At 41.4% G+C, this 19,639-nt stretch overlaps 1 protein-coding gene across 10 annotated transcripts in view; it reads left to right on the forward strand.

Annotated features, from left to right (window-relative positions):
* Window positions 1-19,583, forward strand: part of USP30 (ubiquitin specific peptidase 30) — a 35,514-nt gene extending 15,931 nt beyond the window's left edge. For 4 of the 10 annotated variants that reach the window (XM_019039393.4, XM_019039395.3, XM_063694290.1 and 1 more), the window contains 9 exons: window positions 3,195-3,293; window positions 3,894-3,939; window positions 5,023-5,117; window positions 12,919-12,978; window positions 13,495-13,581; window positions 14,224-14,304; window positions 14,404-14,734; window positions 16,510-16,630; window positions 17,224-19,583. In XM_019039393.4, coding sequence (XP_018894938.1) covers window positions 3,195-3,293; window positions 3,894-3,939; window positions 5,023-5,117; window positions 12,919-12,978; window positions 13,495-13,581; window positions 14,224-14,304; window positions 14,404-14,734; window positions 16,510-16,630; window positions 17,224-17,488 — 1,185 coding nt within the window. In that variant the 3' untranslated portion in view covers window positions 17,489-19,583. The remainder of the gene's footprint in view (window positions 1-3,194; window positions 3,294-3,893; window positions 3,940-5,022; window positions 5,118-12,918; window positions 12,979-13,494; window positions 13,582-14,223; window positions 14,305-14,403; window positions 14,735-16,509; window positions 16,631-17,223) is intronic. The other 6 variants (XM_055358974.1, XM_004053852.4, XM_055358973.1 and 3 more) reach the window with 3 other exon arrangements.
* Window positions 19,584-19,639: the final 56 nt, after the last annotated feature.

Consider the following 19,639-nt stretch of genomic DNA (forward strand, 5'->3'; position numbering starts at 1 on the left):
GGCTTTCTAGCGCCCCTTATTTTTAAAGGTGTTCTCTTGTTTTTGCTTTATCCTGAAGCCACAGGTCACTTTTTAGACATGGTGGTGGTATCTATACTTTCTTAAAATGTATCTCAGTTAATCCAATTGTATGTTGCAACGTTTTTCTATTTAGAAAATACTTTTAAAATCCTCCTCTGGTAACTGGAATTATTTATCTACATTTTACATTTCCCTAAACTGAGAGAATAACTTGGAGATTTAGTCGCCAAGGACATCAGATAACTTTTTTAAAGTCCAACTTCTCCATCAAGGACTCACTTAGGTCCCAGTCACTCCTTGGAAGTATTTCCAACATCTTCAGCCCACAGCAGTCACTGAGCCCGCATCGTGCTGTAGTCTGCAGGAAAAAGAGGTGAACACGTCTGTCCGGTGGCCTTTTTCTCTTTGAAGGTACCCAGAGCATCTAGCATGGGCCTTGCCCACATCTTTATTATCAGTGATCCAGTCAATCAGGAGCAGACTTTCCCTGATTATCAACCCATTTTCTTTGTCTAAAGCTAGAGCTTCAGAGGATGCACTGGGCCAAAGGCTTGCTTTGTGCAAATTACCTGATTTTATTATCACAATAACCATGTAAGGAATTACTGTTGTCCCCATTTTACAGATGGAAAAACACTGAGGCTCAGAGAAGTGGAATGATTTGCCCAGAATCATGCAGCTATTTAAGGGGCAGAGCCAGGATTTAAGACAGTCTGGTGCTACAGTGCACATTCAAGCTCCCCCTCCTCTGCAGTGCTGTCCCTTTCCTTAAGGCCTAGTTGTTACATGGCTGACCCACGGTTTAGGTTATAGATCCACCTCCATCCTTTCTCGGATCTGCTTCAAGCCTGGGCCCAGATGCCTGGTGTGTGAGGGCTCCTTGAGCCTCCCAGGAAGTGCTGATTCTCCTCCAGGTCCCCTGCTTCCTGTTCATCTGTACAGGGCTGCACCTCTGGTGCGCCGTTGGCTAATAGCTAGGCTGCCACACCTCCCCTGGATTGTGAGTCCCTCAGGGGCTAGAGCCTTGCCTTATTTATCTTTGAATCTCTACTTCCACTTTACAGCTGCAGTTTTATAGCCCAGGAGGGAATTCATTTATATAGGCAACAAGTATTTATTGAATGCCTGCCTGGGGTGGGGACTGTCGAGGGCAGTGGAGTCGTAGCAGCAGATATGACCTGCAGGAGTTTCCTGCTCTCTTAGAGCTGGTATTCCAGTGGGGGATGAGGATAGCAGGCAGGGGTCGGTGCAGACAGTAAGCAGGGAATTTCAGGATATGCTAACAAGAAACTAGCTGGTGTAACATGGCATGGATAGGGAGGGCAGAGGAGGAGGAGCCAAGCTACAGGGGGAGACTGCTCCAGGTAGGGAGGCTCCTCTCAGGAGGTGAGGTTTCAGCGGAGACCGGAAGTATAAAAGAGAGTGAAGTGTGTGGACACCTGGGTACAGAGCATTCCAGACAGATGAAGAAGCTAGGGTATAAGTCTGGAGATGGTTATAAAGCTGCCACCTGTGGAGAATGGCAGGGAGGCCAGGGTGGGGAGGGCGGCGGAGGAGAGGGGCTGGCAAAGTTGGCAGGGAGCAGATTGTGCAGGGACTAGGAGGCTGTGGGCAGCATCAGCTTCTATTGTGTTTGCAGCGGGGAGCCACTAGAGGACTTTGAACTGGGGACTGGTTTGATCTGACTTGTTAGAAAAGGAAGGCTGGAGGGGCAAGAATGCAAGCCGAGAGGAAAGGTGGGAGGCCGCTGCAGTTATCTGGCCGAGATGGTGTGGCTCAGACTGGGGTCGAAGCAGGGGAGCTGAGAGTCCTCAGGAATTTAGGGCATATTTTGGAGGAGGGTCCTTTTTTCAGGACTGCTGCTGAATTGGCTGAGGGTGGGTTAGAGTTCAGAGGGGTGGAGGCAGCTTTGGATAATTGGTTGGGGAGTATGCCCTGTGGAGGAGCTCTTTTGGCAGAGACCTGAAGGATAGGAGGTAGCTGTGCGAAGGTCTGAGCACAGCCCGAAATGGGAATACGCTGGATATGTTCAAGGAACACCAAAGAGGCCAGGGGCCGGGACATTGTGAATGTTGGGGGCTTTGTAGGCTAGATAAGAATGGTAGGTTTTACTCTAGTAGTGGAAGCCATTGGAAAGCTAAAAGCAGAAGAGTAAAGTTATCTGCCTTTTAGAGTATTGCTCTGGTGGCAGTGTGAGGGGACACCAAAGGAGAAGCAGAGGGCCTGTGTTGTGACCCCGTTACTCCCGGAAGAGTGAGGGGTGGCTTGGGTTTTTGGGGAGAGAGCCATTTGAGTTGATCCTTCAAGAGTAGTCCCATGCCATTGGATCTAGCAACCCCACTGCTGGATACAAACCAAAAGAATTCAAAGCAGGGACTCAGTAGGGTATTTGTATACTCAGGTTAATAGCAGCATATTCTCAATAGCCAAGGGGTAGAAGCAACCCAAGTGTTCATCGGCTGATAAATAGGTAAACAAAACTTCCATACAATGGCATATTATTCAGCCTTAACAAGGAAGGAAATTCTGCAATATGCTACAACATAGGTGAAGCTTGAAGACATTATGCCGAGGAAAATAAGCCAGTCACAAAGACCAACACTGTATGATTCCACTTGTGTGAGGTTCCCAGAGTAATCAGATTCCTAGAGAGAGAAAGAATGGTGGGTGCCAGGGGTTGGGGAAGGGGAAATGGGAAATCAGTGTTTAACAGATACGGAGTTTCAGCTGGGGAAGATGAGAAAGTTCTGAAGATGGATGGCAGTGATGATTGTACAACAACATGAATGTACTTAATGCCACAGAATCATTCATGTTAAGATGATAAATGTTATGATATGTGTATTTTACCACAATTAACAAAAAACATAATCTTTTGAAATCGGAGTGGAGGTCAAGGCTGTCTCAGTGAAACAGAATGGTCTCATAGACTGCTGGCGTGAAGGCAGCCACCTGGCTTTCTCTCCTGCTCTCTGCTCCTGGACCTCTTGCTTGAGGGTCTTCACTCGTGACAGTGTCCAGGACATAACTGTTTTCTTTAATGAGCTGGGCCTTGAGAAGGTAGAAAGCAAATTCTACCCACATTCACTGTAGGGTGTCTGCCCGAGGTGGGTAGTTCTGATCTTGCTCTTGCCTCTTCCAACCTCTCTAAAGAATGCTTTGCCCTATGACAGGATGCTCACGAATTATTCCATGTCATTACCTCGTCATTGGAAGATGAGCGAGACCGCCAGCCTCGGGTCACACATTTGTTTGATGTGCATTCCCTGGAGGTAAACCATTAATATTTCCAACACGTTCTGTGCAGTTTGTGCATATTTAATAAGTATAGGGGAGGCAAGTGTAATCTTTGTACAACTTTAAACTCAAAAGTAAGATTCAGTAAAAATCAGTGGTGGGAATGAGGCCAGGGGAGGGTCTTAAAACTACATGCTTTGCAGTTGGTGACTCTGATTAGGGATGTCAAGGCTCTTTCAAATGATTCATTGCTGCAATTTGTGTTGGCTTTGAGAATAAAGAATGTGTTATTTTTTCCTGTTTAATACAGGGGAACAGGGGCCATAGGAATGCTAAGTGAGCCCTCATTTCCCTGTAACAGTATAAATATCGGAGGAGTTGACAAAAGTTAACCAGTAAGGATGAAAATATTCTGGAGAGAAGAAATATGTTTCTATTGCATTTAATGAAAGAATATGCATAGTATCCAGCCAGATAGGCTAATTGAGGCTACCTTTAGAAACCTGAGCTTTGTTAAAAGTTGATTTTTAGTGGTGTAATCAACGTAGAAACTTGTAAGGTTTAGGGGTGGGGTGAGGGTGGTGAAAGGGATTATAGTAAGGTTTTCAGTCTGTTTTTTTTTTCCTCCCCTACAGCAGCAGTCAGAAATAACTCCCAAACAAATTACCTGCCGCACAAGAGGTAGCTGTTTTCCATTGAAATATAACACATAAGATGTGGACTTTTAAGATATGATAATAATTTGCTTGTTTTAAAAAGATTTTTTTCTGGTGACATACAGGCCACCTTGAAGTGTGATGTGCTTGCAAAGGAACTTGTATTTTGGAAATAGCTTTAAATAGATTCTCTTGGTGTTCCCTTGCACCCCAGCCCAGCTTACTTTTCTTGAAACTGGCTTATTTGTACTTCAAACAAGGGCTTTCTTTTTACCTTTTTGAATTGATCCTGGGAAGAACGTAATGAGCTGAATCTGTCGTGTCCTCAGCATTTCCAGTGCTGCCAAATTCTGTTGCATATTACCACAGTCATCCTTAGGAGGAAATTGTTGTTTTCTTAAGACTTAAAAAATAAGATTAGCGTATTAATTCCTCTGTGTAGTAATAGGAACAAATATTTTTTGAGCCCATGCTGTTTGCCAGGCATTGCATTATCTCATTTAAGCCTCATAACAAATCTACAAAGTTGATACTGGAGTTAATGGGATAATAACTATCCCAATTTTCCGCACACTGAGGCTTGTAGAGATTAAAGGCATTCCCAGGTCAGGTAGTGAATAAGAAGCACAGCCAGAGCTGATCCCTGGGCTGCACAACTCCAGAGCCCAGGTTTCTCACTTATGTTCTTCCATTAAACCCCATTCTAGCCAAAGAAAGCCCTAGTTATTCAGAACTTGCTTATTCTGTTTATTTCAGAAGATTTTATCTCACTTTATGGAATGTTCACTTGTGGTATCCTTCTTTTGACATCTCAAACATTTTAAGCATATGTTTTTAAAAAGACATTATTCAACACAAATTCCTTTTTAACATGTGGCTCTACCCATTATACAGAAACCGTATGTAAAGATAGATCTGTGTAAATTCTCCTATGAAGGAATGGGATGTCTTTTGGATGGAAGTCAATAAGGAAAGCTATTTCAATGTACTTTTCAAGAACATTTTTTCTCAAGAGGGAGTTTCTACCACATGCTAGAAAGGAAGATGAATGTTGAGCTTGGTGCCAAAGGGCTAAAAGTGACATATCAAAAAACTTTTTGCATTCCAGGGTCACCTCACCCCACATCCAATCACTGGAAGTCTCAACATCCTTTTCATGGAAGACTCACTAGTAATATGGTCTGCAAACACTGTGAACACCAGGTAAATACAATACCAACACTTGATATTTCCGGGAGAGGTTTTCCAAAAGTTAGGATTCTTGAAAGGACCTAGAGAGTGGGCTGACATCGGTCACTGGCGTTAGAGACTACCTGGCCTCTGCACACTAGTGGACGGACTACCCCACTTTGGTCAGTGTCAGCATGTCATTTGAGGTCAGATGGCATCTTCTGCACCAAGGACAACAGACCCACTGTGGATTGGCAGGCTCTTGAGTCCAGTGGTTGAGTTTATGCTCATGGTGGACACAGTAGATTCTAGGGCTGGTTTTTTCCCCTTTGCTTTTGAGGTTTTAAAATAATATTTTGTTATGGAAAATTTCCAACATCATACAAAAAGAGAGAATTGTACAACTGTCACCCCAATCCATTTTATTTTATTTTATTTTTTCACAGCCATTACTGACTCCGGGATCAGTCAACTTTATAACATTTTCATTGCCCCCTAAAAAGACTCCATACTCATTAGCAACCTCTCCCCATCCTTTCTATCACCCTACCCTTGTCAACCATGAATCTACCTCTGTCTCTATGGATTTGCATATTCTGGATGCTTCATATAAATGGAATCATGTAATGTGTGGCTTTTTGTGTCTGGCTTCTTTCATTTAGCATAATATTTCCACGTTTCTTCCATATTTTGGCATGAATCAGTACTTTGTTCCTTTTATTACCAAATAATATTGCATTACATGGATCTACAACATTTTTAACCATTCATCAGTTGATGGGCATTTGGATTGTTAACACTTTTTGGCCATTATGAATAATGTTGCTGTGAACATTTACATACAAGTTTTTGTGTGGACATATATTTTCACTTCAGTTGGGTATATACCTCAGAGTAGAATTGCTAGCTTATATGGTAACTCTTTTGTTAAACCTTTTGAGGAACTGCCAGACTGTTTTCCAAAGTGGCTATGCCATTTTTCATTCCCACCGGCAGTGTATGAGGGGTTCCAATTTCTTCACAGCCTCACCCACATTTTGATGTCAGCCCACTCTCTAGGTCCTGTCTGACATTGTGGTTCTAGCCATCCTACTGAGTGCAAAGTAGTATCTCATTGTGGCTTTTTCCCCCAGTTTTATTGAGATCTAATCGACAATAAAAATTGTATATATTTAGGGTGTACAAAGTGAAGATTTGATGTATGACTGTGTGTGTGTGTGTGTGCACGTGCACCTGTGCTCATATGTGGTGAGAACACTCTCTTAGTATATTTCAAGAATACAATACAGTATTATTAACTGTAGTCACCATGCTGTACGTTAACTCTCCAGAACTTATTCGTCTTATAACTGAAGGTTTGCATCTTTGAGCAACATCTCCCCACCTCCCCAGCCCCTGGCAGCCAGCATGTACTCTGCTTCTGTGCGTTTGCCTTTTCTAGATTCCATGTAGGTATGAGATCAGGTGGTGTTTTTCTATATCTGGCTTATTTCACGTAGCAGATGTCCTCCAGGTTCATCCATGTTGTCACAGATGGTAGGACTTCCTTTTTGATGGCTGAATATTATTCCATTATATGTGTATACCACATTTTCTCATTCATCTGTCTGTGGACGTTCCATATCTTGGCTATTGTGAATAATGCTACAATGAAGATTGTTTTGCAGATGTATCTTTGAGATACTGATTTCATTTCCTCTGGATATATACGTAGGAGTGGCATTGCTAGTTCATATAGTAGTTCTATTCTTAACTTTTTGAGGAACCTTCATACTGTTTTCCATTTACATTCCCACCAACAGTGTGCAAGAGTTGCCTTCTCTCCACACCCTCGGCAACACTTGTTACATGCTGTCTTTTTTTTTCAGACAGAGTCTCGCTCTGCTGCACCCACACTAGAGTGCAGTGGTGCCATCTTGGCTCACTGCAACCTCCGTCTCTTGGGTTCAAGCAATTCTCCCACCACAGTCTCCCAGGTAGCTGGGATTACAGGCACCCGCCAACACACCCAGCTAATCTTTTGTATTTTTAGTAGAGATCAGGTTTCACCATATTGGCCAGGCTGGTCTCGAACTCCCAACCTCAAGTGATCCGCCTGTCTCGGCCTCCCAAAGTGCTGGGATTAAGGCATGAGCCACTGCGCCCGACCACATGCTGTCATTTTGGTAATAGCCATCCTAACAGGTGTGCGGTGATAGCTCTTTATGGTTTTATTTGCATTTCCCTGATGATTAGTGATATTGAGTGCCTTTTCATATACCCGCTGGCCATTTGTATGTCTTTTTTTTGCAAAGTGTCTGTTCAGCTCCTTTGCCCATTTTTTAATCATGTTACTTTTCCTTTTTTTTTTTTTTTTTGCTGTTGGTCCATATGAGTTCCTTATAAACACTCTTTTAGTGTATTTCAAGTATTCAATTTTGGATATTAACCTCTTATCAGATATACGGTTTGCTAATATTTTCTTTCATTCCATATGTTGCCTTTTCATTTTGTTGATTGTTTCGTTTGCTGTGTCATTGCGGTTCTGAGTGACATTACCTTGAAGACTAATATGTTGAATGGTCTTTTTAAAAATAAGGTTCATATATTAAAAGATATGTAAGATATGTTAAGGAACTGTAATCTATAAGTTGACTATTCATCTCTTTTTTCTGTGCATTATTTTGATACTATTGTAAGTGGAATTTAAAAAAATTTATTTTCAAATTGTTTGCCACTAGTATATAGACATACAGCTGTTTATATATTGACCTTATATCTTGAGATTTTTGTAAACATTCATTTATTACTTCTAGAAGCTGTAGAAGTTTTGTTATATATTCCTTAGCATTCTCTGTGTATGCAAACAGTCATGTTGCTTATGAATAGAAATAGTTTTAGTTCTTCCTTTCCAATCCAATCTTTATTCCTTTTTTTTTTTCTTTGCCTTATTATCCTGGCTAAGACTTCTGGTACAAAGTTAAGTAAGAGTGATGATAGCAGACATCTTTGCTTTGTTTCAAATCTTCTGAAGCAAGTATTTGGTGTTTTATAATTAAGTATGATATTAGCTTTAGGTTTTAGTATACCTCTTTATCATACTGAGAAACTTCCCTTCTGTTCCTAGTTTGCTGAGAATTTTTGTAATGAATAGTGATTGGATTTTGTCAGTTTTTTCTACATCCATTGAAATGATCATATTTTATTATTTTATTCTGTTAACTTGGTGAATTACAGTGATTGATTTTTTTTTTTTTTTTTTTTTTTTTTTGAGACGGAGTCTCACTCTGTCGCCCAGGCTGGAGTGCAGTGGCGTGATCTCGGCTCACTGCAAGCTCCACCTCCCAGGTTCACGCCATTCTCCTGCCTCAGCCTCCCGAGTAGCTGGGACTACAGGCGCCCGCCACCACACCCGGCTAATTTTTTGTATTTTTTAGTAGAGACAGGGTTTCACCGTGTTAGCCAGGATGGTCTCGATCTCCTGACCTCGTGATCTGCCTGCCTCGGCCTCTCAAAGTGCTGGGATTACAGGCATGAGCCACCGTGCCCAGCCAGTGATTGATTTTTCTAATGTTAAACCAACCTTTCTGGGATAAACCCCACTTGATCATGATGCTTTATTGTTTTTATATATTATTGAATTTGATTTGCTAATATTTCCTAAAGGATATTAGTATCTATGTTTATGAGGAATATTGTTCTTACACTTTTCTTCTCTTGTGATGTCTTTGTCAGGCTTTGTTATAAGGATTATACTAGCCTCATAAAATAGGCTGGAAAATGTTCCTTCCTCTGTTTACTGAAAGATTTTGTTTAATATTGGTATTATTTCTTGCTTGTTTGCTAAAATTTGTCTTTTCTTTAGCTCTATTTCTGCTAATTTTTTTAAACTTTGTTATTGGATACAAGCATATGTATTATGATGAGTTAACTCATCTTGTCATGATAAATTGTCCCTCTTCATCTCTGCTAAGACTCCTTGACTTGAAGTCTATTTGAATGATTCATTTTTAATCTAGCTAATGTTTATTTGGTCATTTCTTTCTGTCATTTTCGGCCTTTGTATTTAAAGTGTGGCTTTATGGACAGCATATAATGGGTCTTGCTTTTTTAACTAGCTTGACAATCTTTTAGTTGGAATGCTTAGTCCATTTACATTTAATGTAAGTATTGATGTGATTAGATTTAGGTCTGCCATTTTACCATTTGTTTTCTGTTTGTCTTACATATTTTCTTGTTCCTCTGTTCCCCCTTCACTGGCTTCTTTCAGGTTAATGGAATACTTTTTAGTATTCCATTTTAATACCTTTGTTGGCCTTTTAGCTTTACTCTTGTGTGTTGGTGTTTGGGGGGAGGGTGTGTGTGAGAGATTACATTATACAGTTTTACCTTATCACATTCTATTTAGAGTTAATATTATACTTCATGTAAAATCCTGGAATATTACAAAAGTATAGTTCTGTTACCCCAGCCTTTGTGCTATTATACATACATTATAAACCCCACAATACTGTGTCATAGTTTTTGCTTTAAAGAGTTATATGTGTTTCATTTCATTTCCTTTGGATATATACCTGGAAGTGGTATTGCTAGTTCATACAGTAGTTCTGTTCTTAACTTTTTGAGGAACCTCCTCCGTACAATTTTCCATAATAGCTGCACCAGCCAGGTGCTGTGGCTCACGTCTATAATCCCAGCACTTTGGAAGGCTGAGATGAGTGGATCACGAGGTCAGGAGTTCAAGACCAGCGTGGCCAACATGGTGAAACACCGTCTCTACTAAAATTACAAAAATTAGCTGGGCATGGTGGCGGGCGCCTGTAATCCCAGCTACTCGGGAGGCTGAGGCAGGAGAATGGCTTGAACCCAGGAGGCCGATGTTGTGGTGAGCCGAGATCACGCCACTGCACTTCAGTCTGGGCAACAGAGCAAGACTGAGTCTCAAAAAAAAAAAAATAGCTGCACCAATTTACATTCCCACCAGTAGTATGCAAGAGTTGCCTTCTCTTAGGAGGCTGAGGCAGGAGAATTGCTTGAACCTGGGAGGCAGAGGTTGCAGTGAGCCGAGATCACGCCACTGCATGCCAGCCTGGGCGACAGAGCGAGACTCCATCTCAAAAAAAAAAAAAAGAGTTGCCTTCTCTTCTATTAATTAATTAATAGAAAAAATATGTTTACCATTTTTCTTGTTCTCAATCTTTCTTGTAGATCAAAATCCATTTGATGTTTTTTCCCTTTCGGCCTAAAAACTTCCTTTTAACATTTGTTATAGGTGTACTGCTGACAGATGCACTTAGATTTCATGTATATGAAAATGTTTTTGTCTTGCCTTCATTTTTGAAGAATACTACCGCTGGATATAGAACTTTGGGTTGACAGTGTTGCTGTGGTTTTGCTTTGGTTTATTTTAAATTCATCACTTTAAGGACATTGTTCTATTGTCTTCTGGCCTCCATTTTCTCAGTTAGTGTCATTTATATCATTCTTCGCTATGTAAATTGTCATTTGTTTTTCTTCTGCTTACACTGCTTACAAAATTTTCTCTTTATTTTTGTTCATGCTGCGCATAGATGTGGTTTTCTTAGTATTTGTCTTATTTATCTTGTTTGGGGTTTGCTGAGTTTCTTAAATTTGTACTTTTTTTAACCAAGTTTGAAAATTCTTGGCTGTTATTTTTTCAACAAAGATTTTATGCCCATTTTTCACCTGTTATTTTACTTAATGTTGGCCCACAGGTCACTGAGGTCTTGTTCAATTTTCTTCAATCTTTCTTCTGTGTGTTCTTTAAATTAGATCATTTCTATTGACTTATCTTCATGTTCACTGATGCTTTTTTCTCTTTTTTTCTTTTCTTTTTCTTTTTTCTTTTCTTTTTTTTTTTTTTTTTTTTTGTGACAGGGGTCTTAGCTCTGTCACCCAGGCTGGGTTGCAATAATGTGATCATAGCTCACTGCAGCCTCAACCTTCCAGGCTCAAGTTATCCTCCCACCTTAGCCCCCTGAGCAGCTGGGACTACAGGTGTGTGCCACCACACCCAGCTAATTTTTTTTTATTTTTTGTAGAGACAGGGTCTCACTGTGTTGCTCAGGTTGGTCCTGAACTCCTGGGCTCAAGTGATCCTTACACTTCAGCCTCCCAAAGTGTTGGGATTACAGGTGTGAGCCACCATACCTGGCCTGATTCTTTTTTCATCTCCAATCTCTGTTTGCCTATGCAACAAATTTTTCATTGTAATCACTGTTGTTTTTAGTTATAGAATTTCCATTGCCTTCTTTTTAATAGTTTCCATTGTTCTGAGATTCTCAATTTGTTCATTCACTGTCACTGTATATTTTCCTTTACATCCTTGAGCATATTTATGATACATCTGTGAGGTCCTCGTGTGCTGACTTATTTGTATTTTATGTTTGGTAATTTTTTATTGTATGCTTAACATCATAATAGAGACATAGAGAGTAGGGATTCTGTTACATATCTATCTGTGAAGAAAAATTAATTTTCTTCTGGCCTGCAGTTAACCTGGCTGGGCTCAAACTCAACTCTGTCTCCCCTACATTGGGCAGCAAAATCTCTGCTCAGTTTTTTTAGCTTCCAGCTGCTACTTTTTGCCAGGCTCCCTGGAGTTTCCCCCTATGCACGTGTGGTTCAGGGATCAGCCCTGGAATTGAACAGAGTTTAGGTATAAACTTTGGGGCTCATCCCCTCTGTGTCTCCTTTCTTCCTGGCATTTCCCCTGGTCTCTCCACCAGCCCTGATTCTTGAACTCTGTCGTCTGACCACTCAATCCTGTAGGATGCTGCTTTTCGCCACCCAGCACCACATCAACCAGGAAAAAAAGCCACAAACACACAAATCTTGCCCACAGAGTTCTGTTTTTCCAACAGTTGACTTTCTTTTCCATTTCTGCCTGCTTTTGGTAGCTCTCCGTTGATTCAAACGGTTTTGTTTTGTTTTGTTGCAAACTTTACAATTGTTATCTCAAGGAGGGCTAATCTACCCAAGCACCTCTGCCATCACCAAAAGCAGGAACTCTCTCACCCTACTTCATCGTCTGCTTTTTTGCAATGAATAATCTAACATGAACATCTTTCCACATGATCATATGTTCTTCTACATTTTGTTTAATATAGTGTTTCATTCTGTGGACATGCCATATAATTTATTAAACCATTTGCTAGAACTTTCAACTACAGTCATGTGCTATATAATGATGTTTTGGTCAATGACAAACCACATATATGATGGTGGTCCCGTAAGATTATAATACTTTATTGGTACGGTACCTTTTCTGTTTTTAGATACACAAGTACTCCCCACTGTGTTACAGTTGCTTACAGCATTCAGTACGGTAACATGTTATACAGGTTGGTAGCCTAGGAGTAGTAGCTAGACAGTATAGCCTAGGGGTGTAGTAGGATGCACCATCTAGGTTCTTGTAAGTGCGCTCTGCGATGTTTACACAATGATGACATCACCTAAGGATGCATTTCTCAGACTGTATCCCCATTGTTAAGTGATGCTGACTGTATTCAAACTTTTGCTATTATAAATAATGTTGATGAATATTCTTGTAGTTATGCCCATGGTTATTTCCTTAAAAATCCCAAAATTATTGCTGGGTCAGGTATTTAATCTTTCAGTTGTTCCAAGCGATTCTTTAGTATTATTGTACCTCTTATGTGTACAAGGTTGTTTTAATATGTTTTAATAGAATTTTATTCTAAGTACATTATATTTTACTGTGTTAATGTTGGGCATCTCAATATTAAACTGTTTCATAGTCACATATCTTGCATCTTTAAAACTTTGAACTAAGCCTAAATCTTTTCTGGATTTTCTGCAATATTTCTTTCAGAGTCCTGTTCGATTTGATACCTTTGATAGCCTTTCACTAAGTATTCCAGCCGCCACATGGGTATGTACTGATTTATGGTTTATTTGGAGTCTGTTTCAGAAACATTTCAATCTGAAAGGGCTTTGAGGCATTTTATGTGGCTCAGGCACTATGTGTAATTCAGATACATGGTTGGTTGAACCCTCTCTTAACTTTAATATGGTGGCATGATTATGGGAGAGAGGAAAATGAATCGTTTTTCTTTTGCTCCAGAAATTTTGGCTTTTTGAATACACACACACGCACGCACACACACACACACACACACGACATTAACCTCAGATTGAAAGATACCTAAAACAGCGTGGAAGTCCACAAGTTCGTGCAGTTACATCCTCATGCTCTAGAATCTGTCCGTAGTAGCAGTCTAGGGTGCTTTGAGCCCCATGTTTGTCCAGGAAACATCCAGTTGTGACTATAAAACTTTATTGCCTGCATACATCAAAATACAGCTCTGGTCTTCACACTGCCATCTGCTAACAGTTTCAGTATAGCTGTCCTTTGAATTGTAGTAATTTTCTTCTTCTCATGCCGTAGGGTCACCCATTGACCCTGGACCACTGCCTTCACCACTTCATCTCATCAGAATCAGTGCGGGATGTTGTGTGTGACAACTGTACAAAGGTATGCATTGAACCCCAAATGTCATCGCCAGCCGGCCTGTGTGTGCTGATGTAGCTCCTCTCACACCAGTGACCCTGAGCTCTTCTGACTGTATCCAGTGGGTCTTTTCAGCCACTTCTACTTCTCCCTAATTTGGTTTGGACATTGGCAGCTCATGGACCAAATCTCTTTCCCAGATGAGTTTTGTTTCATGCACAGTGTTTAAAGAAGAAACTGTCACGCTGAGATGAGAAATGCCCTCTCCAGTTTGCTGCAGTTGCCTCCAATCCCATTTGTTTTACACCCTTCTTTTTAACCTGTGCTGCCTGCCTGACTCCCCTAAGTAACTGAGTTTTCCCCTCTGACTCAAGAGGAACTGTATGGAACAGAATTTTTGAAGACAGAGAACAATTAATAGATGACATGCCAGTGTCAGAGCATCAGTGTTCGCTCTTCACATTCTCTTCCCTCCACTGTTTCTGTTATTTAATGACTAAGAGGGATCAGGGAAAACAATTCACAAATAACTGGGCAGCTGAGTTCATTTCAGCAGGTAGCAGTCAAGTGCCAATTGTGTGCCGCTATAACACCACTGTGGTCTGCAGCACTCCAAAGCTGTCCTATTTTAGGCATTGCTGCAGAGAAATGTTTCTGTTATTTCAGATTGAAGCCAAGGGAACGTTGAACGGGGAAAAGGTGGAACACCAGAGGACCACTTTTGTTAAACAGTTAAAACTAGGGAAGGTGAGCCCACACTACACACCCTGTTGGCTTTGTTTTGAGGACTCCGTGTATCCTGCCCCTGAAACAACTCGGTTCTCCCGATTTCTCTTCCACCCGCAGCTCCCTCAGTGTCTCTGCATCCACCTACAGCGGCTGAGCTGGTCCAGCCACGGCACGCCTCTGAAGCGGCATGAGCACGTGCAGTTCAATGAGTTCCTGATGATGGACATTTACAAGTACCACCTCCTTGGACATAAACCTAGTCAACACAACCCTAAACTGAACAAGAACCCAGGGCCTACACTGGAGCTGCAGGATGGGCCAGGAGCCCCCACACCAGGTGTGTGCGCGCGAGGAGCCGATGCAGCAGGAATTTTCAGCACAGAGAAAAGCAGTTTGGCATCACCACCTTCTGAGTCCCTTATGACAGGAGCACAAGGCTTGTACAATGGTGCTTAAACTCTTGAGAACAGCAGGGTTGGGGGTGGAAGAGGGAAGATTTCTTAGAAGAGGTTAAAATTATGTAGCAGTGAGATGTATCGTTTTTGAAACCATATTACAGATGAAAAAATACAGAGAGAAATGCTTAAAATTGCAGCTTTGCCTTCTAATTTTTCTGCTAAATGATATAATCATTGGCTCACATCATTCCAGTGAATTTCTTTTTTCGGTCGTGTCATTTCCTGTCAGTAGAGGAAATATAGGGAGGAGATGTCCTGGCTAAAGATCACTGAGCCTCTTCTGGGGGTTGAAATGACTTCTGTACTGAATTATGTATCTGATTCCATTACTGCCCTCAGCTGAGGTCTCATTTAAGCCGGGTAGCTATTACTGCCGGTCTTACTGATAAGAACATGGAGGCTCCACGGGGTCGAATGATTGGTCCAAGGGCAAACACCACACAGGAGAACTGGCCCTAGAATGCCATGTTGGGCCATTTTCTAAAGGTGTCTCATGTGACACACTGAGTTCTTTAGAGTTAGACATGAGGAAAACCCACTCACTTGAAGGGCTCACAGCCTGAACTCACCACCTGTCTGCTGCCCCCAGTTAGGTCAGGATTGTCTCACACCCCATACTTTCCTATTTAGGGTCCCTTACTCCTTTTGTTCTTTTTATGACCACAGTTGCATGGCCCGACACCTCATCATGTCAGGGAGATTGTGTTTTCCTCTTTCTCATCAAGTCACTAGATTAACATCGAAAAGAGATGAGGTAGGGGACAGACTCAGGTTCAGTCCTTGGCCCTGGTTTTAAATCAAAGACCTCTGCACCCCAGCTTCCCCATCTCCTGGGCTGGGGTGCAGGTTTACTAATGTTGAGAGCATGCTGGCTGTGGTTAAAGATGCCAGCAGTAGGGCCACTCATGGTGGCTCACACCTGTAATCCCAGCACTTTGGGAGATTGAGGTGGGAGGATTGCTTGAACCCAGATGTTTGAGGCTGCAGTGAGCTGTGATCACACCACTGTGCTCCAGCCTGGGCAACAGAGCAAGATCCCGTCTAAAACACACACAAAAAATGTCATCAGTAAACTACTTGGTACGTAACAGCCCCCAAAAATGACACTTGAAAGGAAAAGACATGTAAATATGGCCTTAATTATGTTATGTCTACCCATAAACATGTATGAATGCTATTACATGTTGGTATTCCTTAGAAGCTGACAGAATTAAAGCAAATAGAATGCTTAGATCAGTGGTTCTCAACTTGGAGGAGTTTTGCCTCCCAAGGGACATTGGGCAGTGTCTGGTAGTGGTTATCACTACTGGGGGAGGGGTGCTACTGGTGTCTAGTGGGTAGAGGCCAGGGATGCTGTTCAACATCCTCTAATGCACAGGACAGCCCCCGCAACAAAGAATGATCCAGCCAAAACCATCATGGTGCTGCTGTTGAGAAACCTTGGTTTAGGTCAAAAGCCAGTAAATTAGCTACTGATTAACTTTGATACATGCCATTAGCAAACAGGGCTAGGAAGCTCAAAGATCCCAGGCTAGCCGTAAAGCTGGAGCTAGATACACTTTTCCTATTTGGGATTAAGACAGATTATCCCTATTTGAGATTAAGGATAAAGGGCAGATTATTTTATGAATCTATATAATACCAAATGAAATAGATTTTTTTCTTTGTAGCATTGTGGGGAGTTAACTTTCAAGGTAATCAAAACCAGGTTTTGTTTACAGAGCCACTGCTAATTTTCATTGACTCGGGCCTTTTTCTCTTGCAGTTCTGAATCAGCCAGGGGCCCCCAAAACACAGATTTTTATGAATGGCGCCTGCTCCCCATCTTTATTGCCAACGCTGTCAGCGCCGATGCCCTTCCCTCTCCCAGTTGTTCCCGACTACAGGTGAGCCGCCCTTTACAAGCCCCATCTTAGAGCTACCACTGCTCTTAGCTTCTAAAATTAGCTTTTCACAGAAATGAATTAAGGAAAATGTAGATGTTTATTTTTCATTTTAAGGTGAAGTTTCACGATTACACATTCCTATTTATTTTTGTCTAAAATGGAAATAACTTTTAAATTAAAAATTTTTAAAGTACATAAAATTTACGTATGCATATGTATGTGTGTATATATGTGTATATGTATAAAATATAAAGAAAATTTAAAATTTCTTGGGATACCATCTAGAGATAGCCAATTAAACACTTAGGGTCATGCACTCTGTAAAGTTGTACATCACACATACATATAGTGTACATAAACACATACACTCATTGATACAAACATCCACATATACACAATATACATATACTCATAGAATGTACATCTTGCCATGCCAGTAAATACAGATCTGTATTTTAATAGTTGTGTAGCATTTGGTGGTATGGACTTACCATTGTATTGATCCCCTATTTAACATTAGCATTCTTTTGTTTTTGCCTATAAAGTCTTTTTGTTAAAATTGTAAACCCCTGACATGTGTTCCTATCATTCAGCTCCTCCACATACCTCTTCCGGCTGATGGCAGTTGTCGTCCACCATGGAGACATGCACTCTGGACACTTTGTCACTTACCGACGGTCCCCACCTTCTGCCAGGAACCCTCTCTCAACCAGCAATCAGTGGCTGTGGGTCTCGGATGACACCGTCCGCAAGGCCAGCCTGCAGGAGGTCCTGTCCTCCAGCGCCTACCTGCTGTTCTACGAGCGTGTCCTTTCCAGGATGCAGCACCAGAGCCAGGAGTGCAAGTCTGAAGAATGACTGTGCCCTCCTGCAAGGCTAGAGCTGATGGCACTGTCTGCACTGTCCAGGAAAAAAGTAAAACTGTACCGTTGCGTGTGCAAGCGGCCCCACTAGAGCCTTCCAGCCTTCCGGTGTGTTCTAAGAGCAGGCTCCACCTGGGAGCCAGCCCCAGTTCACACCAAACCAGGCTCCCTGAACAGTTCTGTTCATGTGTGTAGAAGGTTCTGTTGTGTTAAGAACGCATTCATTGTGTCCGGAGTGTCCTTTTACTCATCTGATACAGGTAATTAAAAGAATTCAGATTCTTGAAGCCACCGTTTTCATATTGTAATGTTAGGTGTTCTCAGAGGGGAGGTACCTTTGTCTAATCAATGTTTCCACTTAGATCTTTTATTTTTAATAAGCAGGCCCATAAAAATTGTTGACAAGAATTAATGAAATTATTAAAGGCAACAATTTAGAAGAAAAAGTGCCTTTCACTTTCGATTGCTTTTGTAGCACGTCCATTTTGAAATATTCCTTCCAGGCTACTCAAAGGATAGCAAGAGAACAGGTAAAAGATGCCTAAAGAACACCTTCCTTTTTCTATGCCTTTTCTAATCTTTCAATTCTTTCTATGGAGTAAAGGCTCATCTGCCAAATCTGCCCCCTGGGGAAACTCTTTCACTACTTTGTCAGTTATAAGTGAAAAGCTTACTTGTTGCTTTTATCTTTTGTATATTGGACTGAGATGTAATTACACTGTATTATAAAACTCTGTGAATAGCCAGAACTGAGCTGGATCTTTGCAACACCTGATTCCTCTGCTCTGTGGAAAACTTTTTCTTACACAAGGATCCACTGTGGACGGTTACTTTCATCTGTTTATTTATTGCCCATGCAGAGCTCTTAAGGTTTACAGGTGGGAGCTTGGGGCTGTATAAAAAAATAATCCCTGCCGAGTTGACACCTGGCTTAGGAAGGAAGGGCTGACTATGGGGCTGCAGTCTCTCTGAACCTCAGTTTCCTCATTTGTGAAGTGAAGGGTTAGATTTGATGACCACCAAAGTTCAGCCCTTTTCACGAAAAGGAGAAAGCAGCTTTTGACTTTTTAAAAAACATATAACTACAGCTGGCATCTAGTATTGTCATGTTGCTCTAGGTCCATATTCTGAATTTATTCATTTCCAGTAGCCTAATACAAAAAGTATATATTGAGCACTTTCTTCCCTTTTCAGGTAAGTCTCTGAATGCAGCCCAGGGCCAAAGGAATTTTGATGACACAGTAGTACCTATGTTTTAAGCTATATTTTTAATTTAGAAAAATGGATACCAAATTCAAACCGACTCATCAGAGGTAAGATTTGGAATCAGACCTTTCCAAAAGGTCATCTGAGGTAAGGCTAAGACCGCACTTCCTCTGCTGGGGGTGAGCTGGCAGACACACCAAACAGTGCCTTGGCAGCAGCTCACGGTGCAGGAAGCCCAGGTGATCACTGTTCTGCTGGGCCCAGGCTGCACCCTGAGGACTCAGTAACTCACTCTCAACAGAATATTCTGTGCAGGCTCTCCAGGCTCTGGGCGTCAGGGTGCAAGGGGCAGCTTGAACTGTACGGTCCGTCCTGCACTCACCCGATGCAGACCTTGACTTTGATGTTGAAATGAACACACTTGTTTTACCCAAGTCTGGTGGAACAAATGCCCAATCATGTGACCTTAAAGTGTACTGCAAAGCTGTAGCTTTAAGTAATTGCTGTTCTGCCACTGCTTACTCTGAAATCTACCATCAAAGAAAGATGGAGAAAAGGGGCTGAGCCTTGGAATATATGGTTATAAGCAGATCTTTCTTTGGTCAGAGACCAGGGTTTGAGCCAAGGCTGTAAATGTGAACAATAGCTGTGCAAAGCCTTTTAACCTGACTTCTTCATTTTGTAAATTATTATGCATTAAGTAGCAGCCCAATAATCTGATTTCTAGTTTTAAGTCATTTTCAAAGTAAGTAGCTTCTTTTGGGGAAAACCTAAGTTAAACTAGTAGTTTTGCCATAATAACTGCTGATTTATGTATTTGCTAAAGGTACTTTTGTATCTGCTGTGTATTATAGCAATAAAATAATCATTTTGTTAGAAAAAAATCACCTGGTGTTCTTTTGTAATAATACACTGATCTGTTACAAACATCGTCTTTCTG

Source organism: Gorilla gorilla, chromosome 10, assembly GCF_029281585.2.
Source record: "Gorilla gorilla gorilla isolate KB3781 chromosome 10, NHGRI_mGorGor1-v2.1_pri, whole genome shotgun sequence".
In the NCBI taxonomy this organism is placed as follows: Eukaryota; Metazoa; Chordata; class Mammalia; order Primates; family Hominidae; genus Gorilla; species Gorilla gorilla.